The sequence below is a fragment of the Pocillopora damicornis genome, chromosome 2 (assembly GCF_964200805.1).
Source record: "Pocillopora damicornis chromosome 2, jaPocDami1.2, whole genome shotgun sequence".
NCBI classification, from domain to species: domain Eukaryota; kingdom Metazoa; phylum Cnidaria; class Anthozoa; order Scleractinia; family Pocilloporidae; genus Pocillopora; species Pocillopora damicornis.
The window spans coordinates 21895696-21920973 of record NC_142671.1 but is presented as its reverse complement, the minus strand read 5'-3'; the positions used below and the strand labels follow the sequence as shown (position 1 = coordinate 21920973).

Genomic DNA, 25278 nt, shown 5'->3' with positions numbered 1-25278 from the left:
ATTTATTACATTTGACCTCTTCCTAAAGGCTCTCCATCCCATTTAAAATAAAAAAAAACTTTTCAACTCCTTATGGCAAAGATTTTAAATAGCCCCCACCTCAACTATAAATAGGAACACAGTAAATTTAAAAGTGTTTGTATCAAATCCCTTTATTTTGAAGTATACAAATACTACATTTACAACATTATCTCTGTGCGTATAAGCTCTAAAGAGCAAACCACTTCATCTGTAAATTCATAGTTCAAGTGAATTGAGGAAATCCTCGGAAGACGTATTGGCCGTATTGAGCTTGGATGGCATTGAAACACAGGTTGGCCTAAGGAGTAGTTGCTCCACATGTGTTTACCAGCCAACCAGTAAAAGCTGCATAATTCTGTTACAGTAGATGGTATTGTACAAACAACTGATTTGCGTTGTAGATCCCTACGTTATTTAAACGCTGTTCATAAGCGAAACTAATTCCTGGGATGTTTCCTACGGATATTCCGCCCGAAAAGTATTGACTCGCGATCATCATCATTTTTCTAAAAAAAAAATGAAGACAAGCGGGAAATAAGGCGTGTGCTTTATCCGCAATTGTTAACGAAAATGAAGATACAGAATGAAAATGAACAATGTTCAACCACGCCACCTCACACAGCGCGTGAGCTGCTTTTAAAAAATGATTACAATTTTGTCGTTGAATGATTTTCTAATTTAACGCGCTTTTGTATCAATTCGTTCTTTAAGATCGATGCTCATCAAGAATCCTAACAAACTCGTCAAAACTCTGACCAAGGGCTAACGTTGGAAACATCAGCTTCATAAACTTTTTACGGTGGCCAATTTACATTATCAACTCAGTTGATGAAACAAAGTTATCGTACCGAAGCAGAACCACAGTTATTTTTAAGAAACTTACCGTTCTTCTATTTTTGAGTTTTTAAAGTTTCTTCTGTGGCTCGCTATTCCGTTTCTCTCTTCGTCTGTGCCTTTATTTTTGTGAATAAAAAAAATAAAAAAGTCTTCTGAATTGACCCAAGGCGCAAATATCTATCTACTACCGGACACGTTATCTAAATAGCTGGCTTCCAAATTCCGGGTTGCGATAATTTTCATGGCATGCAAAAACATGTCTATCGTTTAGCTCACCGCGAAAATAATGAACTTGTTTAATGTCAGATATGAATATCATTCCTGCAGGCTATGAAAAGTACCTTAAAAGCCAGGGTTCAAGTGCATAGGAATATTAATCGACTTAAAAACGGTTCTTAAACGTCACTATTTATTGCGCAAAAATTTGTCGACGGTCATCGGTGCCACAGTGTAAATTATCCATCTTCAAGTTGATAAAATAAACGTTACGAGGAAAACTCCCAGAGGATACCGTCCTAATAAGTCAGACTCAGAATTAAGCGCTCACTTAAACGATATGTTTTGTTCTTTGTTACTTTGCAGTAAACAAGGCAGATAATAGTACACCGTTAAATGATTTTCGACGACAAATCGATCAATATTCCATTGCTTAAATATTTTCATGATATTTGTGCAAATAGATATTAGATCTTCCTATAGATCTCAAATTAGAATCAGTCATATGCGTGTATAGTTTCTCTTTTCATATGAAAGTGTGTAAATGAGCACTTTAAAAGCGATTTCAGTGAACAACAGAACATACATACCTTAAAAAGACCCAAAGAACTCCAGCTGAGATTGTCGAGGTTCGTCGAGCAAACTAGCTCTCAGACTGTTTTGTCTGTTTCTTATCTCCCTTAGTTGCAGAAAAATGAAAAGAAATGAATGATTTAAACTGACTTACCCTCATTTTCTTTCTTACGAACGTTCTTAGATATCGACGCGACAATGACGGACCTAAAGATGTTAGCCACTTTATACAAGAAATGAGTCTCTTCCCATCCTTGGGAAACCAGAGCTAAACTGGCATGACTTCTGATTCCACGAGTTTAGCTTTGCAGACGATCGCTAATTACATTGGTCTGTTTCCGTTTTGATTTTTGAGTTGTATAGAGAATAATTGTTTTCTAATTCCTAAAAATTCCAAAAGTGGATGGGCTGATAAGATAGTTGATTCTGCTGACTGCATTATCTGCACGAAAAGATGTGCTGAATAACTTTTGATTCATTCTGAAAGCAAGACTAGGAATGTAGAAGTGTCTTCCAAACTTGATTCCTCGTCTCCATCGCAGAAAAATGCAGAAAAAGGCAGATTTAATCAGATGTAATTGGCGAATAATTTGGCGCCATGATAGCAGTCTTTTCTAAGCGAAAGAAATATGTTCCCACCTGGAAAAGTAGTCACGACGGTAAGTTCTTTCCTTTCTTTTTCTCGTAAATATCACAATATCCACCCTGAGGGATCAAATTAGTAAAGCTCAAACTGACATAAAATTTAGTGTTTTCTCTAGATCGTTCCCGATAATCTCTCAAAGTTTACTCTCAGACTCGAACTTGCTTCTTGGATCCCGTCATGATAAACATGCTCTGACGCAAAACACGTCATCGTAATTTCCGGGAAATTTCCCATACCAGAATCTTGTTCCCATGCACAGTATGCCATTGAACTTTCTAGTTGTGAGTGAAAAAGAATATCTAGCTACCAACGAACACGTCATCTAAATGGCTAGCTTCCAATTTCGGGTTGCGGTAATTTTCATGGCATGCAAAAACCTTGTCTATCGTTCAACTCGCTGCGAAATTATTGAACTTGTTTAATGTCAGATATCAATATCATTCCTGCAGGCTATGCAAAGTACCTAGGAAGCCACGATTCGAGTGCATAAGAATATTAATCGACTTAAAAACAGTTGAACGACCTTAAACGTCACTATCTATTGCGCGAAAATTTTTCAACGGTCATTAGTAAGCCATAGTGAAAATCATCCATCTTCAAGTTGATAAAATAAACGTTACGAGGAAAACTCTCAGAGGATACCGTCCTAATAAGTCAGACTCAGAATTAAGCGCTTACCTAAACGATATTTTTTTGTTCTTTGTTACTTTGCAGTAAACAAGGCAGATAATAGTTAGGTATACAGGCGCTCTCTCAATAATCTGAATTATTCAACGCTCCCCGTGATTCAATTTATACGTTTCTTGAGTCAAAACCCACTAACTTCCCGAGGAACAAAAACTTGCACTTTGGACTCGCACGTGATCAGGTAATGTGAGTTGAAACCACGGCAAATCGGGTCAAGAAAACATTTTTTGTGCAAAAACTGAAGAAGAAAATAAGCAACTTTTGCCCCTGAATCAAAAACTCGAAATCTACTGTCTAGGCAAGCGATAACACCATGAAAACGTAGAGGGACTTCTGCAAAGATCATAGTTTGAACGAAACGTTAGTCCAAGTTGTAAGGTGACACCTGCATATAATTTGGTCTATTTCTGACTTGAAAACATCCGGCCCCACGTGAAAGAATGAGTTTTGTTTCCACTCCATTACGAATTTTCCCTTCAGCGTGAGGGTCTCAGGGAAACAACACTCATTCGTCCTCTGCTGGAATACTCGCTCTCCCACAACAATAACCGTGCGCATGATTTACTGTAGACCTTGTTATACTTCTTAATAATTCGAGCCACTTCTAAGGAAAAAGTCCTCATTAAACTCCTCTGGTTAGCTTATTAACCTCGGAGACCAAGTAACAGAGGTAAAAATGAATGATATGGAAATTCTAGTGCTTTTACATTTGAGTATTACCTTTGATGGAAAAAGAGGCGCTTATGGCCCTCTAACATATGTACTCAACATTTCCATCCATAAACGAGCCACAAAGCAGCTATACACTCGCTTTTGCGAGAGATAAGACGGTAACTCTGACTCCATCCATCCAGTTGCTTTTCTATCACCTATTAATTTCATGTTAATTAAATAAAATCCTGTGCGAAATAATAAACAATAAACTTAGTCTGGTTCTAAATAGGAACGTGTTCCGTTTCTCCTGTGCACAACTCGGTGCTTTCAAAAATAATCTCACCGACGAAGCTGGCTCGTCCAAAATGTTTGAAATTTTCCGCAGGCTGTGACTGAGGATTACTTTACTCTAAAATCAACTGATTGTGACGTACTGAACTTGAAAATAACACAACATTTAGCGAGTGTTAAATGCTGAATTTAGCCGAAGAAGAAATTTAAGTGCGGGCATCTGGATCAAAGTTGAGTTCGTATGGAGGTCCGTCTGTTCTTGAACAATCACTGAACTATAGACTCAACTCGTTGCCATTACCATCCTAAATAACACTAGCTATAGTCTGTGTCAGTCTTATATGTACTAGCCACTAGCAGTTTCGAAAATAAAAGGCGCTTTACACGGACCACGTATCTGTTATTAAACAAGTAAAATTCTTTTCAGCATACATAACGTACGCATTCTTGGGAGGAAGACAGGTACCTTTTTAGGCAGACTCAGCTGAGGAGATTTGCAATAGACTCCCTGCTTGATCATTAAAGGATGAGTCACTTATTCAGAGATGTTTACATCACTAGTTTTATTCTCAAGGTAGAACTAACACCGTCGACATTACGAACTCAATGTAAATAGTATGAAGGCGTTGCAACTACAGATCTACATATTATTCTAATTGTCAGGCCATGTGATTTTGGTACCATTCGTTCAAGGCGTTGAAACACGCTTGGCAATGGCCCCCATTCGCTCCGAAGCGTTTCAGCCAGGAGGTGAACGCTGCGAGATCTTTATCGAGGTAAAGAAACATGCCAAGAATGTTATATGCTCGGGTAATTCCTGCGCCCTTCAGGTTTGTTTCAATAACAGGACCTATTCCCGGGAGCTTGGAAGGCGGTTTTTGTCCTATGGGTTGTTTGACAAAGTCAAGGTGCACCTTTGAAGGAGTGCTCATTGTTCCTAGAGAAAAGAAAAACAATGATGTTAAATGATTTTCGACTACAAATCGATTAAAATCTCCATTGCTTAAATATTTTCATGATATTTGTGCAAATAGATATTAGATCTTCCTATAGATCTCAAGCTAGAATCAGTCAAATGCGTGTATAATTTCTCTTTGCTTATGGACGTGTGTAAATGGGCACTTTAAAAGCGATTTCAGTGAACAACAGAACATACATACCTTAAAAAGACCCAGAGAATTCCAGCTGAGATTGTCAAGGTTCGTCGAGCAAACTAGCTCTCAGGCTGTTCTGTCTGTTTCTTATCTCCCTTATTTGCGGAAAAATGAAAAGAAATGAATGATTTAAACTGACGTACCCCCATTTTCTTTCTTACGAACGTAAATTTCTCGTATATTTAGATATTGACGCGACAATGGCAGACTTAAAGATGTTAGCCACTTTTTACAAGAAGTGCGTCTCTTCCCGTCCTTGAGAAACCAGAGCTAAACATGCTAAACAAAAAAGGATTTAGCTAAAACCACGCGTAAGTACTAAAACAAGGAACGACCTAAAACCACCTAAAACCACCTAAAACCACCTACAACCACCAACAACCATGTACAACCACCTCAAAAATTTCAACAACCACCTACAACCACCTCAAAAACATCTACAACCACTCGCAAACTATCTAAAACCATCTAAAACAAGGCATAAATGTCTAAAATAAGGCGAAACGACAACATGTTACGTACACGAAATACGAGAATCGAACGAAACCTCTAATTCCCCCTGAAATCTTACTCTCCCTGGTCCCATGTATAATCAACCATCTCACGAAATGAAATGCGATAGCATGCTAATTATTTTATATTCCCTCAGCAAAAGTAACATGTTACAAAAAATAATACATTGGGAATCATACATAGGCGCGCGTATATATGGAAGTTTTTGTAATCATGATTCAAAGCATTTTCCATCTTAAGAGTCAGCGCCAACACACTTTACGATTGTTATTCGAGGATTGTCGATTCATTTATTTGCATTCATTAATGAGGTCGGATTTTCTTCCCAGAAAAGGGCTATTGTGTTTATATGATAAACAAAATAATACATGGTTGCTTGTAGATATAGAATTTCTCTTCTCGTGTTCACTGTGCTCACTCGTGAGCTATCGAGTTAAACACTCGAAGATTAATTCCATATCTACGCGCGCCCATGTATTATTCCCTATTTATTATTTTTTGTAACTTGTTAGTTCATTTTGTAAAGTTCTTCGAGTCTTTTGCTGAGGGAATATAAAATAATTAGCATAGCAATTACTAGCGAGTTAAACTAATGTGCGAGCCACAGTTTTTTTCAATATATCTTTCCATTTTCTCTCCTTTCTTTATTATGACAGTCTTTGGCTCCTCTCTAGAAAGCATTTGAAGATGAAAATCTGAAAAAATTTTAAATAAAGAAACTGTAGCATGGAAAGTGCTTTATACCCTATTCACGCATTGATGCGCTCATTTACAACCTGAGAGGATTTATTGCTGCCGGAGCTTCAGCGTAGGCAGCAGCAATTTTTTTCAACATCTGAGAATTTTCGGTACACTGGATCGATGATTCGGGTGAAGCAACGGCCTTCTAGAAATATCCATATTGCGACCCAGTCATCGGACTGCTCCTGGGAAAACCAGGAATTCATCCATTTCGCGACCTCCTTCTATCAATATCCAATCAGCATTTGTCTCAAAATAGACGAAACCCACATTCGGCCCGCTGTGTTGTTTCGGGAAAAAGAGATCTTAACAGGTAAGTTTCGCAGCCTTTTCGATGTCTTTGGTCGTTTTTACCGATCTGTCAGGATTACCTGTAGTCGAGGAAGCAATTTATGAAGGCAATGAAGCCTTCAGCGAGCATTTAGGAGCCCCACAGTGCGCATTTAGGTCAATTTCATTTTCGCTTTTCAGTCGATTGTATTCGGTCCAAACAAATACAACAAATATCGATGACATTCTCAGGGAGATCGCACGCATTTACAAGTTCTAACCTATTACCGAGTCTAACGAGTTTCCGAAGGTAGCATCTTTGCATTTTTGGTGATGCAATTTTGGGTAGTCCAAACTAAACTGTTAGAATTAATAAGTACTAAAAAGCGTTTGACAAAACCGTTAATTGCTGTGTTGCGGAGAATAAATAAAGTTGTGACTGTTTCTAATTGTCATTTCAACGGTCACACATGTAAATAACGGTAGCACTTCGCTTCTCAATGAAAACTCACCATAACATGGCCAAAAGATCACTCATTGACTTAAGAATGTTTTCTTGCGGGAACAAAACAAGTAATCCAAAGTGGGTAAGATAGCCCCATACTGCCAGCCAGGTAGTCAATCAGAAAACACGATTTCAGGTTTCGCTACCTCTTACCTGCTCAAGGAGTGAGCAGTGCGTTATAACGAAAACCGTGAACTGTCCATCCTTTACAGCGACAGTAAAGAACTGGATTAGCACAGAAAGAAAAGCCATCTCCACCCAAAGAACCAGCCTAACTTGAACTTTATTTACTTAAGTGTAACATGTAGCTGCATACAGTTAACCTAACCTGAACGTTGTATTATAATACGAAACTTCAAATACAACTAAAACTGTTAACTCAATTGTTTAAACTGTGTTAAACCTAGACGTGAAGGAATAATTGGACACACCTCTCGCTGTGCACAAATTCCTGAATTCACTGTCATTCACCCTTGGTCTGCAATAACTAAACAAAACGCACAATAGAGTCAAAAATGATTGCTCGCAAACTACTCAGGCAAGATGATTTTATATCTTATTTTGAATCCCCAATTTGGCCGAGTGAATGTTGTGAAACAGACGCTTCGCAAGTCAGAATTTTTATGCTTTGTAGCACATGTGAGCCGGTCCTTAGTCGAGGCTTTTATCAAAAACGTCTAGGCAGCTGGCGGAAACTAATAAATACTTATTTTAACGAAAATGGTCCCCTTTTCATCGTGCAATAGCTGTGTAATACATTCATGCCACATATCTTCATCGCCGAGAGGTTCGTTGACAACTTTTGCGGACGATTTCCTTTTTAAACTTGGACGATACGGGTTAAAAAATGTCGCTTAACAAAAATAACTGTTTCGTTCTACTTTCAGAATTCAGTGTGAGGTTGCATTCACTCAATTGTTAGCACGATAGAGAATGCTCTTTCAATGTCTTCATGAGTCGCTCCTCGACCGGCAAGTGCGTTTCTGGCTGGTTTTAAGTTTGAAAACCTTGGCACTTCGGAGAAGCACGGAGCGTCGACACAGAATCTATACGATCGCTGAACACAAAATTCCTTGTTGCGTGGAACGTAAAGAGCATCAACCGCCAACAGAATATCACCAGTATCAAAGGACACTTTCTTACACCCTGCACACTGTGGTTTGGGGCCGGCGGATCGATTCAACGTGTGGCGTCTGGAGCGTCTGTAAAAAATTGGTTGGAAGATAACAAATCTGAGATGTGTTACGCATATCTAGTGAACACTGATTGACACACTGACTAATTAGTCTGACCTCATCATCACCCCAAGCCCAAATTTACTAATCCCTCTTGAAGTCTACAGTGCAATCATTGGAACTATATTTCTTTGTTTGACTTATGAAATTTTGCCTTGAAACAGGGACAAATGAAATAATCAACCTCAAAATACATAAAGCGCAACATATATCAAAAGCCTTTCACTTGCAATGCACCACCAGTATTTTCAAGAGTAAACAATTCAGAAGTGAAATGCCCAAATTTACTAATCCCTCTTGAAGTCTACAGTGCAACCATTGGAACTATAGTTCTTTGTTTGAAGTGAAGCCGGAAACTGTCATTTTATATCATTCCACTCATTCTCGAGCATAATTTGTTTGTTTTGTGAATTTTCAGCATGTAACAAGTAGAACCACGTCTAAAAAACATAAAAAACATGTAAGATAATGTACAGGTCGATATATATTCAACTATCGTTTTAAAATTAAAAGATTTTATTTGATTTAGTTCGGACGCACACTGCGTCATATCTGTCATAGGCTGATAATTTAGGTCGTTGCGTTCTAACATTCCATTGAAGATTATTTTCTCTGTCGCTCAAAAATCATGTTTGATCATAATATATGTTGCTTTTCATTCACAAATATACATTTACAGGTTTGTCTCAAGGCAAAAAACAAGGATTCGTACGCGAAAAGTAAAAGTAAATGTTTCAACACCACATGCGTCACGCATTTAAATATCCCAAGAATGTTTACAGATTACTTACCTCGATTCTTCGCTAGGATTTTCCAGTTTTCAATCTAATTCGGATTCCTCGCCACTAGAGATACCACCATGTTCACTTCCATCGTCAAAAATCACCTCCAAAGCCTTAGCTACGCTGTATCTCTAGCGTTTCGCATCGGACGCCATTATCGCAGACTGAAATCGTACGCAAATAATTTTCGGATCGGGCTCCCGAGGTCACGTTTGATAGTTCGGAGCTAAAACTCGCCATGTGATTGGCATAGAATGTTTACATGCTACAGCCGAAATTTCAGAGCGATCGGATGTAATCCGAGCATTTCCGAAAAGGTCAAAGTCATCGTGCAATTGCAGGGCCTGACCACAAAGACTTGATAAAGCTCAAACTGGTATACAATTTAATGTTTTTTCTAGATCGTTCCCAGTACTCTCTCACAGTTTGCTATCAGATATCTAGAGTCGACAACAAACTAGAGGAAACTATAGCTCCATCCTACTGCTCCCAGAATGAATGCAATAAACACGATGCCTCATATGAAATGTGTGTGCATTGAAACTTTGGATGCCTGTTGTTTGAGGCACAAATATCAAGAGAAGCTTCTTTGAGATTTAGTTTGGTACGAGGATAGTTTATGCTCTTAGTGAATTTTCAACAGAGCAAGTCCGCCAACGAGATTTGAAAGACTAGTATATGTACTTATCGAACGAATCGTGTTAGTCCTTTGGGAGAAAAAGTATGTGCGTCGTATGTCGCCACTGAGACTTGGATTTCGGCTTCACTCGAATTCACAAGTCGTATTCAGGAACGAGCATTACTTGCATGGTCAAAATACAGCAAGATGAATAGAAAACGTTCTTCTCCAGATCCATAATATAACAATACGTGAACAGATACGAGAGAACACGACGCCAAAACGCAAAATAAAAGGATAACCTTACCTGTGTTCCTTGTGAATTGGACACGTACCAAGAACAATAGATCGTGAAACGAGAATGAAAAGCACGGAATTAAATTCTAATGACCCATACAACGCCTAGCAACCGTCAAATCGTAACACCCCCAACATATCATGTTCGAGTTTCTTAGGCACTGCTTACACGGACGCGGTTTCATTTGTAACCGCATCGGTTTTGATGCGGTTGCGCCTTTCGTTTAAACGGCGCCGGTCATGTTCGTTATCAGAACCGGGTCGTTCTGAAAACGCTTTCAAAAGTAGAACGTTTTCAAAACGATACGGTTTCATTGGTCGTGTAAACGGCGATTTAGAATTTGCGCGGCTCGAATTGAATCATTTGTCCATACCTTAATTAAGACAGCAGAAAACACATTTCGCTGATAATTTCCCTATCAGTTTCCAAAGCTACTCGCCTGCAATTTGATTCTCTAAAGGATTTTAAGGAGTTGATAGTTGTGATTGATCATTTCACAAACCGAATTTCTCAGAAATACAGGAAGTTTACGATATAATCTAACGGAAGAAGAGACTTTGCCTGTCAATCAAGTCTCGTAAAATCAATAAAACTTACTCATGCCCTGTGTATCCGTCGTAGTTTCTGGCGATTTCTGTCGTTTTAAGCTTGCTTTACCATCACTGTTATCCATGTCAAAAGACGAATACTTCGATAACAGTGATGGTAAAGCAAGCTTAAAACGGCAGAAATCGCCAGAAACTACGACGGATACACAGGGCATGAGTAAGTTGTATTGATTTTACGCGTAAAATATTCATATTTCGAAATATTTATCGTTGTAAATCGACCATATTTCGTTCCCCATACTATTCCTTATAACGTGTTCAAATTTTCAACGGTTCCTCCCGTAACTTAAGAGGGCTGTGACTAAAAGTGGGACGGGGACATGGGGACTGGGACGTGGGACTGGGACGTGGGACTGGGACGCGGGACGCGGGGACTCGGGGACGCGCGGGGACTCGGGGAAGTGATAAACAACCAACACCTAATTTTTGAGCTGAATTTGTAAGGTATAATTTTCGGTGGTCTCGAGAAAGTTATCATATGCTGGAGAGCTTGTTAGTAGTAGCCGATGGTTTTCAGCGTCCATGGTTCGACCGGATATGTTTGCTTGCCTATTTGACCGTGAGAACTCCAGGTACAGACAGGAGCCCATTAAGGGTTGGTATTCAACGCAGGGGGTCTTGAACTGTTAAAAGACATCGTGGACAATTATGGAGGACTTTCCTGGTAAATAACTGTGTTTTCTTCTCGATCCTTTAACATCCATGCCTAATCCTTGTTAATTTCGATGCTGACCTTTACTTCAGGAAAACCGTTGTCCGAAATTGTATATTGATTTCATTTTCACCCCTAGAATGTGCATATAATTCTCGTAATGATCTCGACCTGGAAAGTGATTGGGAACCGGAAAAAAGTACGTGTGAAAAATCCGACGAAAGGTACATAAATTACTCTTTCTAGCTTCCTCATTTCATTACTAGTGGCGCAAAAAATGGAAAGGTGACTAGCATAATGAGATGTTTCGTTCTAATTTCGTTTAAATCTAAATTAAAATAGTTATGAATTATGAATTATAAAAACTTATGAACCTTACAGTGCTTCATCAAACACAAAATTCTTAATTCATATGATTTAATATTTGCTTCAGTGCTGAGGTAAGGATTAATGACAGATCCTAAATGACTGTAAGTCAACAAAGGGGAGAAAATTAATCCAAAAATTATGCTTTTAAATTTGTAAATCAGGATCAGTGGACCTTGGAAAGATGATCACGATCTTCATAAAGCTTTACAAATAAGTTTACAATAGTGCTCTCTTTAACCAAAGGTATGGTAGTTTTGAGAAATCTTATTACTGTTTGTGTCTATTGCAAACACAAGTTAAATTCAAATCTTTTGCAGTGTTGTTAATTGGACTCTAGGTAAATCTTATGGATTATAACAGTATGAATAGTCCAAAAAATGTTCATAAATTGATGTAAATTTCTCTTGTTTACGACATGCCTGTATGTTTTTAGGTCAATGTCAAATATGATACAAGATCATTTCAATCAGGTAACAAGCTTTTCAATGTGTTGAAAGTGTTCATTCCAAAAAATAGCCACATATTTAAGCTATTGCATGTCCATGTTCATGCAATTTGTTTTCTTTTGGATGATTTTAGTTTACAGAATTTACTGGCTAGCATATATTTCATGTAAAATACACTTAAGCATAGTAAATGCTACGATGAAATGAAAAATTTATGTAGACTGTGAAATTACTAGGAAGTCAATTATAAGAAAAAAGGTTAGAGCATGGTAAAAAAAATGTGCCCCCTCTTGCCCCAAGAGAGTGCATAATGATGTTCTCAACCCAGATTAAATAACCTTACAACATCAAATTCTTGCTTTACAGGATGGCAGTACCATTACTGAAATAGAAATGGTTTGGGCCTGTAAAAGAAGCAGAAGGTATGTAGGACAAGTTAATAAACCATAGAACCATTTTGTTGCCAAACATTAAAACTATTCCCCGAATGCGCAATGCAGTATAACCTCACAAGCTGGAGCTTCCAGCTCTCTTTCCCTTAAATATTTTTTTCAGTGATTTACTATATGTTGACAGTTTCTAGTTTTCTTTTAGTTATCAGGACTTGTTAGAGTTCCACTGTTCCCATTCTCATTTCTCCTCATTTTTTCTCCAGTGTTATCAGGCAAAGTGAAGGTGATTTGGCATTGAAATCAACTTCATCCGTTTCTCAACAGGTGTGTTTTCATAACTTATTGAAATATCATGAGTGTTTAGTGTTCTTTCTTGACCATTGCATTTTTCCTCACAATATTGGCATCACGGTTGGATTAATCCCATGTTGATGTTTGTTGCATGCATGTAACAAACGTTTATTGGTGATACATTTGTTCACGGATCGATATTCTATTTTACCTTAATAGGTTGATGGCAGCCCAGTTCAGTCACCAGATTCTAAAAGATATAAGGGGTATGCTAGGAATGAACATTACATTAAAATGATATGAGTAGTCACTAACTCCTAACATGTGATGTTAGGAGTTACATGACAGAAAAAAATTGACACATAGTAACAAGAAAACAATTGTTCAAGTAAACCATTATTGATTGATACCTATGGAGGAAGCTAGACCAGAGCTGCTGTCATTGACACGATGTTTCTAGGCTTATTTCATCAGTTTTCTAAGTAGTGTAAAAACTCTTGAGAGCAGTTAAACATTTGTCCCTAACTGTGGCCGCTACAGTTGACTTTCATGACAAGGTTTATTGTTTGTGTACAATTTGTTCTATTGTTGACCCGCCCAATGTTGTAAAACCCCACAACAGCAGTTACTTGATGGCTGGTTGTTATAATCTTTTAACAGGGTTTCACTCTATTAAAAACACCTTTTATTCTTGTTGCAGGAAAAGAAAAGTGGAAGAGTTTGGCTTTGTGCACAGAGCAATATGTTTGGAAAGCAACGTGGGTACTGTAGCAACAGAATGTAAAGTAGACTTCATGGAGATAGTTGACAGTAATGATGAAAGTATCATCACCACTTGTCATGAAAGCGAAATCACCAGTAGTGGTGAAAGTGAAATCGAAGATGGCAGGGATGATTCTAAGCAGGTATGTCTCAATGTATTTTGATTGAAAGCAGAACTCTACTTTCTTGATGGAAGAAAGAAGTGTATTTAGCTTTTCTTTGGTGTCCAGAAAGTTTTTGTTAATTACTTCATTGCTTTTCCTAGAATTGGATTGTTACTTAAAATCGCTCCCATTATGATTTATGCGTAATTAAAATATTTCCATTTTGATCCCTTTTTCAAAGCTCAAAAAGGTGCGTTAAAAATTCACTACCATCCAGTAAATTAAATAAGAGACTGTTTCAATTTCCACCAGTTTGTTCGGCATTTCGTATCACTATTTATCACCAGTTTTCATACGTATTGTCGGACTGAAAAAGCAGTATACATCTATTTTCGTTATGCTTTTACCTTGTGGGCTTTTCGTTACTTGGCGCGGAATTGGAACCTTTGCTATGTAAGATGTGATATGTTCAGGTTCTCTTTCTAGGAATCTAACAAGTATTACGAAGACGACAAGCGTATCCCATACTACGGGAAAGGAAGAAGCTCTGCATATTCAAGTGATGAGGTTGTCGACATTTTGATGAGAGTAAGAGAGCCCGCCTGTACCGAAGTGCCTCTTCAGGCTATGGAAAACGCCTCCTTTTTGATTGATTTAGACGCCCTTGTCCACCCGGATGATTGCAAAGCTGACGATCTTGGCAAGTGGACTCATACTGGTTCTCCGAAAAGCTACATTCCGTCGACCGCAACGTGAGTGGAGATATACTGGATCTGAAGATAACGAGGCAAAAGAGAAACGACGCCAACTTCATAATGGTTGTCAAGCACTATTATCATCATGACAAGGAAGCTAAATACCGCAAGAGATTATCTTTCTTGTACGACAGCAAGTGGCAAAGGCACCGACTTATCTTACTTCAGTTCTATTATGAAGAGGAGGAAGTGCAACTGAAACTTAAAAAGCATGGAAACTCTAAAAACAGCAACGAACCCTATGTGCGAACGAGACCAAGCACCATTCAAGACCTTAAGGAAACTGTATCATCAAGGAAATAACAACCCAGGGAGGTCTTTTTCGAATCAGTTCGTCGAAAAGGGGGGTTGGAATTCTGTCGTTCCAAAAGTGAGCTGCCGCGAAAAGCGAAACAAGTTAGTGACGCATTAGCTTCGTCTACAACCTCCTTTAAGCCTTCCACCAACCAAAGAAGAGATATCCTGTTAGAGGCGATGGAGAAGTGCAAGAGCAAAGATGGTTTCGTTAGAGAAGTTGTTTGTGCTCCAGAACCTATGGCCTTTCTTGCCACTGACCGCCAATTGAAAGACATCGAGTTGTACTGTGCCCAAGTGGGCTCATTTTCCATTCTTGGCGTGGACGCTACGATTAATCTGGGAGACTTCAGTGTAACTCCAATGACATATAGACCGCTCAAGATCTACAACGTGAGAGCTGGTAAGCACCCTGTTTTCCTTGGACCCTTACTTGTTCATCAAAGTAAAACTGAACAGACTTACAGGTATCTAGGTTCAGCGATGAAGCGGTTCAATCCGCACACTGTGCAACTCAAGGCGTTTGGAACGGATGGTAAACGTGCCTTATCCAACGCATTAAGAGAAGAGTTTCCGGAGGCTGACCATCACAGATGCTTTATCCATCTTCGAAAGAACATCGAGATGAAGATGTCTAGTCTAGGTATCCTTGGAAGGGATCAAAATGAATTCCTTTGTGACATATTTGGAAAAAGTGTCGCCGCCACCTCATACCACGGAATTGTAGATTCCAATGACGCAGATGATTTTTACGCAAAATTATGCTCTCTGGAAAAAGTTTGGAATGACCGCGAAAGGGGAATCACCAACCAAGAACCAACATTCTATGACTGGTTTGTGGGGAATGTCTCTGACACGATCATAACTTCTATGCTGAAGCCCCTCCGCCAGAAGGCTGGACTAGGAGACTCGTATTCCATTAATGACAACGAAGCAGAAAACCACCTTCTAAAGCTGAAGACTGAGCACAAGCATGTCAGTTTGGTAACCTTCATTTCCAAAAGCCACGAGCTTGTAAAGGAACAGGATGCACTGTTGGAAGGAACAATTCTAGATCAGGGTGAATGCAGACTGACAAATGAGTACAGCCACCTCAAGATATCCCCAGAAAGGTGGAGAAAAATGAACCCCGCCGAGAGGAGGGCTTACACCAACAAGGCCAAGGAGAGTGGCCCAGTGTCGCAAACACCATCTACATTGTCAATATCGTATAAACAGTCTAGCATTACTGGCATCCCAGAGAGTATTTTGTCCAATCAGTTTGCCAAAGCACGGAGGTTGCTGCAAATGAAAAGAGTTAAAGATGGCTTCCAACACGACAACACTGTACTGGTAACATCGGAAACGTTGCCAAAACCACATGTGGTGACAGAATACAAGAACGGGAAATTCAGTTGCGATGATATGTGTCCAGCGTTCAACCACTCAAGCCTCTGTGCTCACACATTGGCAGCCGCGGAACACAAGGGTAAGCTTCACGGTCTTCTACAATGGCACAAGAAAAATGCTATACAGACAAATGTGACCAAAATGTCCACTTACGGCCTTGACGTTGGCAATGCTGGAAAAAAGCCTCACCAAAGGAAGAGAGGCAAAAAGTCTAAGAGGGCAGAAAGCTTTGTAACTGAACACGTGGACAGGTTGCAAAGTACTGCGGATGTCCAACAACCCGTCAAACTAATGATTATTCGAAGAAATGGACAACATGAAGTTAGTGGTGGAAGTGTCAATCCATTCTCTCTTGTCTTCCTTTCCGATCATCCCCGCCTAACAACTTGCACAGGATGTAGCAGACGGTTCGCACGCATGGCAGATGGTGGCCTCTTTCCTCCCCCAGATGACATTGCTATTACGCACAGAGAGTGTCGTCCCTGGAAAGACAAAACAGGAATTCTGAGAGTAGGGAAGGAACAGGGTGTTTACTTTCATGTAAATCTAGCTTGTGTCAGAAAGGGAAATAGTACTGATAGTGCTAGTTTTAATGGTTCCCAATTACAAATCGATCCCATTGGCAGGGGACGCCTGACCAATGCACACCAAGATTTTCTGTATCACCAGCTGAACATTTCACCAGAAAATTAATATCCAGTGTATTCGATTTGTGTCGTTTTGGTGAAATAAGATCATTCAATAATTACCGGTAAATAACACAAAAGGAATAATTGTAGTTAGGTCTATGGCACAAGCACAAATGTCGGGCTGTTGTATATGTTCGCATTCACTTGGTGTCCTCTTAATATCTTTTGAACCTGTCAAGGTTAACCACTGACATTTAAGCCCCCTTTCCATAACCAAAATAGCCATCTTTTCTGCCAAGGTATATTCTTTTTTATAACTAAAAACTAATTCTGCGTTTACTTTTTGCTATGGTGTTTGCTTTATTATCCAGGTGAACAATAAGAGATTCCGTAATATAAGCCGTTCAAGACATTTAATTAACTGTACATTGCTATGTTGGCTGGATTATTTTCATATAAGTGCTGCGTACTCCATCCGTTGTGTCCTCTGCAACAACGCCATCACCATGGCCACAGCTCAAGTATTTTGTTGGCATTACTAAATATGGCAAGCTAGTGAAATGTGACTTCCACTTGTTTTGAAGTTTAACCTTCACGTTCAGTTTAATTAAGTTGTACTTTTTCAGCCGCATTTAAACGGAATTAACATGGGTGTGACAGTCACAGGTTTGGGCAGTGCACTTGGTGTTTTAACGGTGAAAAAACCTGTCATTTCACCCTTCAATTAATGTAATAAGAAAGGTAGTCTTAATACGTAATGGTTACGGACCCCAGCATTAAAGAATCGGGACTGCCTAGTCGTATGGCCCATGCTTTCGCACAAAAGAGTTTTGGAAATTTTTTAAACTTTGGAAATTTAGGACAGCTATCGTTACTAAAACGAAAGTCGTATAAATGCGGTTTCTGTTACATTTATCATTATCATTATGACTTTTTCCTGTTAATTCATACATTGCCAACAGTGACCGATAAGAAAGAAATTTTTAGCATGATGTTTCACGGCGGCGAGCGTTTCTTGTCGTTGATTTCGTTACTTTGTCATTGAATTCTACAATAATTATCTCAGAAAAGTAGGGAGAAAATGATACCTTTACGACAAAGACGAAGCCACTTATTTTCGTTTTACAAATGCCTGATGACAGAAGTGAAATTTTCGCCGTTGGCGGAAGGGGATAACGTCATGCTTAATCTCGAGCTCTATTCACTCGGAAAGGATAGAAAACGGTGTTAAGGTAAATGGTCAGAACTCAACATCATTAGTGTAAAAATCTGGTTTAAGTTGGAAATTGTAATTTTAGCTGGCATGCACAACTTATCTTAGTAATTTAATGTTGTTTTAAGCCTTGTGAGACTAGTCTCCTGCAAAGCATTCACGTTAGTTTCAATTCAAGTGAGAATGAACTAATGACTTAAGTGTTGAGATCGTAGATTTATTGCATTCACAAATAGTGCACATCTTAATCAATAATGCTCAATTTACTTTAGTAATAACGATCAATTTCAGTTCCTAGTGAAATGTGAAAGCTATAAAGAGTAATTTTTGTACCTTTCGTCGGATTCTCCACACGTACTTTTCTCCAGTTCCCACTCACTTTCCAGCTCAAGATCATTACGAGAATTATCTGCACATTCTAGGAATGAAAATGAAAGAATTATACATTTTCGGTCAACGGTTTTCCCGAGGTAAACAGCGTCGAAATTAGCAAGGATAGGGCACGGATGTTAAAAGAATTATTAAGAGAACACAGTTATAAGGAATGTCCTCCATGGCTGCCCACGATGTATAAAATCCCCTTGCATTGAAACTATTCTGTACCCAGAGTTCTCACGGTCAAACAGGCAAGCAAACATATCCGACCGAACCATGGACGCTGGAAATCATCGGCTACCACTAACAAGCTCTCCAGCATATTACACCTTTCTCGAGACCACCGAAAATTATACCTTACAAACTCTGCGTAAAAATCAGTTTTGTTTATCACGTCCCCGAGTCTTCGCGTCCCGCGTTCAACGTCCCCGAGTCCCACGTCCCCGAGTCCCACGTCCCCGAGTCCCACGTCCCCGAGTCCCACGTCCCCGAGTCCCACGTCCCCGAGTCCCACGTCCCCGAGTCCCACGTCCCCGAGTCCCACGTCCCCGAGTCCCACGTCCCCGAGTCCCACGTCCCCGAGTCCCACGTCCCCGAGTCCCACGTCCCCGAGTCCCACGTCCCCGAGTCCCACGTCCCCGAGTCCCACGTCCCCGAGTCCCACGTCCCCGAGTCCCACGTCCCCGAGTCCCACGTCCCCGAGTCCCACGTCCCCGAGTCCCACGTCCCCGAGTCCCACGTCCCCGAGTCCCACGTCCCCGAGTCCCACGTCCCCGTCCCACTTTTAGTGACAGCAAAAAACAAATACCACAGCCTTGTATATTACATGTAACTAGCTTCAAGTGATAAATTAAGTAAGATTTTCCTAGACTAAGAGGTACAGGTATTTTGACAATTTTTTTTCACAAGGGTATCTTCAGAGGCATTGTTCATTTCAAGTTCAATCTCTTTCCCCTCTTTAGATGAGGAACACAAACTGACATGATATTAATTGTCATCTAAATTGATGCCAGAAAAAGATTCTAAAATCTTCCAGTATAGCTTCCTTAGATTCTTACTGGACATCAAAAGGGCAGCAAGTGACAATGAACCTAACTACCATGTTATCAATCCATGCCTTAAATGTATTCAAAACCTCACCTGGACATGGACTTCTTTGAACAATGTCTGAATAAGTCTTAAACACTCTGTATCAGTGACATCTTGATTAGAGATCTAAATCAAGAAAATGAAGCAATTGCTATTTGGCACATTTCACAAATAACTATCTAAAGATGGTCCATCCAAAGAGTGAAGAATTCACAGCCAATAATATTGCTACCAAAGTGCTGATCGAAAAAAGAAAGGGGGAGGGGAGGGGGGAGGGGAGGGGGGGAGGGGAGGGGGGGAGGCAAAAAAAAACTTTGCCACTCTAAAAGCACTGAAAACTCTGAGAGCCTGCTAGCTAGGTTACAAAGACACTGAGCGCGGATTTATCTTTGCAAATCTTTTTAATTCACTATATCTCTTGGTAAGGTTATGATGAAACGTTCTAGTCGCCAATTTGGCGACTAACTTTCAGGATTTGGTCGCCAAAGTGAAAAATTTAGTCGCATTGGCGCCTGTATTAGGCGCAATTTCACGCCCTGACATACAGTATCAACCCAACCACTGTATATTAATAGAGCAAAATCAACACTAGTAAAAGACAACTTTATGCAAAGAGCTTACAAAAAGCTCATATGTTAAAGACTAAATTGTAACAATCTTCTTTTTCTTTAAACTGAAACCCAACAAGGAGATGCAAGACTTCAGACAACAACCGCACACCATGACATCTCTTATCCACCTCAGTACTGGTCAACTGTGGCCTGTACATAGATAGACAAATACATGTAAATTAAAACTATTACAAAATTATTAGTTGTGTTTGGTTATCAGCAACCTGGTTTGAGCAATAATTGGAGTGTGTATGCATCATGCTTCTGATTGGACAGTGTAAAATCTTGTTTTCATTCAAGTGTAGGCCTCTTGCATGTTGTGTAACTAAACAGTACACATCATTTTCACATGCTGTGACACAGACTTTTGGGTTCATCATGTGTTTATGCAAAACTTAACTGTTAAAAGTCACCAGTTATGTTTTATGATTACATTACACAAATGACTATTTTCGATATTAAATTAAGTCATTCTTTTGATTCATTGAAGAAAGAGTTTATGTCGCCCAATTTTGTATGTGATCGAATGCGATCACCACCTTGCGCGCAGTTGTCTGGTCATGTATGATTGCACTCAATCCAATTCTGTAACCATTATCAATAATACCGGTAAGCGGTTGAGTGCCTTGAAATTAAATTGACTCTACAAGGCCATATTAATATTGAAAATAACACATGTCAATCCTCGAATACTTTCGAATTCTGCGCGCCTTAAAAATCGAATTTTCCTCGGTCACACTTGCGCAAGATGATGGCATCGTGATAAGCGTTCTTTAAAAACTGACAAAACAAGGGATCCTTCACATTCTGAGTTTTTTATTTAAAAAATTCATGATCTGGCAAAAGTTGCTGTATCTTGGCATAACAGATTACATAACCTCGAAACATAATGATGGTTAAAAGCTTACCAACCCTAGTTCTTCCACAAAAGTAACAAGATCTAGGTTTCCGGAACGTACATCTGCAAGAAATACTTTTAGCTTATCAAAAATAATGGAAAGCAAGACAGACGCACTAAAATTGCCTTACCTTTCACGATCCTTGAGAGTTGTTGTTCAACATTTGCTTCCAACATGTTTTCACTACCTCCGTCCGCCATGTTGGAAAATCGCCATATGACAAAGTGCGAAGCGACTGGGCCGATTACAGGTATGCAACACGTCCAGACTTGTAAGTCCGCGAAAGGGGCTAGGAAAGTTAGGTACGGAAGTAATCTATACTAGCGGGAACAATATTAGTTTCATACGCTATCAAGTATCACCTTTGTCATATGGAAAAGGTTTATTTTAAAAATTCAGTGGGTTATAGTCCACAAATAGTTTACTGAAGGGCAAAATAATTTGAAAGACGTCTCTAAGATTCAATGGCCACCTGGGATCTTTCAAACCACAGAATAATTCAAGGCATGGATAGCTGGCTTACATATTTGAGATTTGACTAGTGCGCATTTATTACATTTGACCTCTTCCAAAAGACTCTCCATCCCATTTAAAATAAAAAAAACCTTTTCAACTCCTTATGGCAAAGATTTTAAATAGCCCCCACCTCAACTATAAGTAAGAACACAGAAAAGTTAAAGTGTTTGTATCACTCCTTTATTTTGATGTATACAACTACTACATTTACAACATTATCTCTGTGCGTGTAAGCTCTAAAGAGCAAGCCACTTCATCTGTAAAATCATAGTTCAAGTCAACTGCGAAAATCTTCCTAAGACGTATTGGCCGTATTGAGCTTCGATGGCATTGAAACACAGATTGGCATAAGGAGTAGTTGCTCCACATGTGTTTACCAGCCAACCAGTAAAAGCTGCATAATTCTGTTGCAGTAGATGGTATTGCACGAATAACTGATTCGCGTTAAAGATCCCTACGTTATGAAGGCGCTGCTGATAAGCGAAACTAATTCCTGGGATCGTCCCTACGGACATTCCGCACGCAAAGTATTGGAACTGTTGCGAGCCACTGACAATCGTCACCATTTTACTGAAAAAAAAAAGAAGACAAGCGGAAAATAAGTATCTTGTTCTACAAAAGAATCACTAATTTTCATTATATACATCTTTTCAATGGTCGTGAAATTAGGCGTGTGCTCTATCCGCAATTGTTAACGAAAATGAAGATATAGAATGGAAATGAACAATGTTCAACCACGCCACCTCACACAGCGCGTGAGCTGCTTTTAGAAAATGATTACAATTTTGTCGTTGAATGATTTTCTTATTAACGTGCTTTGGTATCAATTCGTTCTTTAAGATCGATGCTCACCAAGAATCCTAACAAACTCGTCAAAACTCTGACCAAGGGCTAACGTTGGAAATATCAGCTTCATTAACTCTTTACGGTGGCCAATTTATATTATCAACTCAGTTGATGAAACGAAGTTATCGTACCGAAGCAGCACCACAGTTTTTTTAAGAAACTTACCGTTCTTCTATTTTTTGAGTTTGTAAAGTTTCTTCTGTGGCTCGCTATTCCGTTTCTCTCTTCGTCTGCGCTTTTATTTCTATGAATAAAAAACAATAAAAAAATCTTCTGGATTGACCCAAGGCGCAAATATCTATCTACTACCGGACACGTTATCTAAATAGCTGGCTTCCAAATTCCGGGTTGCGATAATTTTCATGGCATGCAAAAACATGTCTATTGTTTAGCTCGCCGCGAAAATAATGAACTTGTTTAATGTCAAATATTAATATCATTCCTGCAGGCTATTAAAAGTACCTTCGAAGCCAGGGTTCAAGTGCATAGGAATATTAATCGACTTAAAAACGGTTGAACGACCTTAAACGTCACTATTTATTGCGCAAAAATTTGTCAATGGTCATTGGTGCCACAGTGTAAATTATCCATCTTCAAGTTGATAAAATAAACGCTACGAAGAAAACTCCCAGAGGATACCGTCCTAATAATGCAGACTCAGAATTAAGCGCTCACCTAAACGATATTTTTTTGTTCTTTGTTACTTCGCAGTAAACAAGGCAGATAATAGTACACCGTTAAATAATTTTTCGATGACAAATCGATCAATATTCCATTGCGTAAATATTTTCATGATATTTGCGCAAATAGATATTAGATCTTTCTATAGATCTCAAGTTAGAATTAGTCAAATGGGTGTATAATTTCTCTTTTCATATGAAAGTGTGTAAATGGGCACTTTAAAAGCGATTTCAGTGAACAACAGAACATACATACCTTAGGAAGACCCAAAGAACTCCAGCTGAGATTGTCGAGGTTCGTCGAGCAAACTAGCTCTCAGGCTGTTCTGTCTGTTTCTTATCTCCCTCATTTGCGGAAAAATGAAAAGAAATGAATGATTTAAACTGACGTACCCCCATTTCCTTTCTTACGAACGTAAATTTCTCGTATATTTAGATACTGATGCGACAATGGCAGACTTAAAGATGTTAGCCACTTTATACAAGAAGTGAGTCTCTTCCCATCCTTGAGAAACCAGAGCTAAACAGGTTAAACAAAAAAGGATTTAACTAAAACCACGTCTTTACTGGCATAACTTCTTATTCCACGAGTTTAGCTTCGAAGACGATTGCTAATTTGCATTGGTCTGTTTCAGTTTTGATTTTTGAGTTTGTAAAACAGGAAATAGTTGTATTGGGAATAATTGTTTTCTGATCCCTAGAAATTCCAAAATTACATAGGCCGATAAGATAGTTGATTCTGCTGAGTGCATTATCTGTACGAAAAGATGTGCTGAATAACTTCTGATTCATTCTGAAAGGAAGACTAGGAATGTAGAAGTGTCTGCCAAACTTGATTCCTTGCCTCCATCGCAGAAAAATGTAGAAAAAGACAGATTTAATCAGATATAATTGGCGAATAATTTGGCGCCATGCAGTCTTTTCTAAGCGAAAGAAATATGTTCCCACCTAGAAAAGTAGTCACGACGGTAAGTTTTTTCTTTTATTTTTCTCGTAATCACAATATACACCCTGAAGGATCAAATTAGTAAAGCTCAAACTGATATAAAATTTAGATCGTTCCCGATAATCTCTCAAAGTTTACTCTCAGATATCTAGAGTCGACAACAAACTAGAGGAAACTATAGTTCAATCCTAAAGCTCCCAGAGCGAATGTAATAGACACGATGCCTCATATGAAAAATGTGTGCATTGAAACTTCGAATGCCTGTCGTTTGAGACACAAATATTAAGAGAAGCTTGTTTGAGATTTAGTTTGGTGCGAGGAAAGTTTATGCTCCTAGTGAATTTTTAACAGAGCAAGTCAGCCAACGCCTGTTGTTTGAGGCACAAATATTGAGAGAAGCTCGTTTAAGATTTAGTTGGGTGCGAGGATAGTTTATGCTCTTAGTGAATTTTCAACAGAGCAAGTCCGCCGACGAGATTTGAAAGACAAGTAAATGTATTTGTCGAACGAATTATGCTAGTCCTTTGGGCGAAAAAGTATGTGCGTCGCATGACGCCACTGAGACTAGAATTTCGGCTTCACTCGTAAGACGTGAACAGATATGAGAGAACACAACGCCAAAACGCAAAATAAGAGGCTAAACTTACCGGTGTTCCTTGTTAACGGTACACTTACCAAGAACAATAGAATGACCCATACAACGCCTAACAACTATCAAATCGTAACACCCCCGACATGTCATGTTCGAGTTTTTTTAGAATTTGTGCGGAATTATTGAATCATTTGTCCATACCTTGATTAAGATAGCAGAAAACACATTTCGCTGATAATTTCCCTATCAGTTTCCTAAGCTACTCACCTGCAACTTGATTTTTTAAAGGCTTTTTAGGAGTTGATAGTTGTGATTAATCATTTCACAAACCGAATTTCTCAGAAACACAGGAAGTATACGATATAATCAAACGGAAGAAGAGACGTTGCCTGTCCATTAAGTCATTAATAGACTGCTATTGTTTTCTATTGTTTCAGAAGTTGACGGCTTTCAGAAGATGCATGATTCGTTTCTAATTGAGAGTGGGAGACGCATCCTTTAGTTATGTTACACATCCCACGATGACTTCACATGATGAAGTTCTGTCTCTGGTCATGATTAATTTCTTTTCTAATGTAATTGCATCTGCAAACAGATAATAAAGTTACGATAATCAAGCACTGACGTAAAACCCGCCATCTAAATTTCCGGGAAATGTTTCTATACCAGATTCCACGAATCTTGTTCCCATAAACAGTATGCCATAGAACTTTCTAGACGGATGGAAAAGAAATATTTATCCACTAACAGACAAGTTAACAGCATGGCTTGCTTCCAG

The 25278-nt window shown here is 39.1% G+C and overlaps 1 protein-coding gene and 3 long non-coding RNA genes across 5 annotated transcripts; 1 reads left to right on the top strand and 3 right to left on the bottom strand.

Moving 5' to 3' along the window:
• Window positions 1-135: 135 nt before the first annotated feature.
• LOC149050331 (uncharacterized) lies at window positions 136-1797 on the bottom strand. Its single transcript, XR_016183938.1, has 3 exons — window positions 1665-1797; window positions 905-974; window positions 136-527 (listed from the first exon to the last, which is right to left on the bottom strand). It is a non-coding gene; the product is annotated as an uncharacterized LOC149050331 (long non-coding RNA).
• A 2666-nt stretch (window positions 1798-4463) lies between these two features.
• LOC149050330 (uncharacterized) lies at window positions 4464-10185 on the bottom strand. Of its 2 annotated transcripts, XR_016183935.1 has the most exons (4): window positions 9135-9319; window positions 7540-8310; window positions 5086-5174; window positions 4464-4862 (listed from the first exon to the last, which is right to left on the bottom strand). It is a non-coding gene; the product is annotated as an uncharacterized LOC149050330 (long non-coding RNA). The 2 variants fall into 2 exon arrangements; XR_016183934.1 differs by lacking the exons at window positions 7540-8310; window positions 9135-9319 and adding an exon at window positions 10052-10185.
• A 3660-nt stretch (window positions 10186-13845) lies between these two features.
• LOC149050329 (uncharacterized) lies at window positions 13846-16797 on the top strand. The gene has a single exon (XM_089197348.1). The coding sequence runs from the start codon at window positions 14896-14898 to the stop codon at window positions 16795-16797; it is 1902 nt and encodes a 633-aa protein (XP_089053474.1). The 5' UTR covers window positions 13846-14895.
• A 4797-nt stretch (window positions 16798-21594) lies between these two features.
• Window positions 21595-24864, bottom strand: LOC149050328 (uncharacterized). The gene is made up of 3 exons (XR_016183939.1): window positions 23219-24864; window positions 22448-22526; window positions 21595-22006 (listed from the first exon to the last, which is right to left on the bottom strand). It is a non-coding gene; the product is annotated as an uncharacterized LOC149050328 (long non-coding RNA).
• Window positions 24865-25278: the final 414 nt, after the last annotated feature.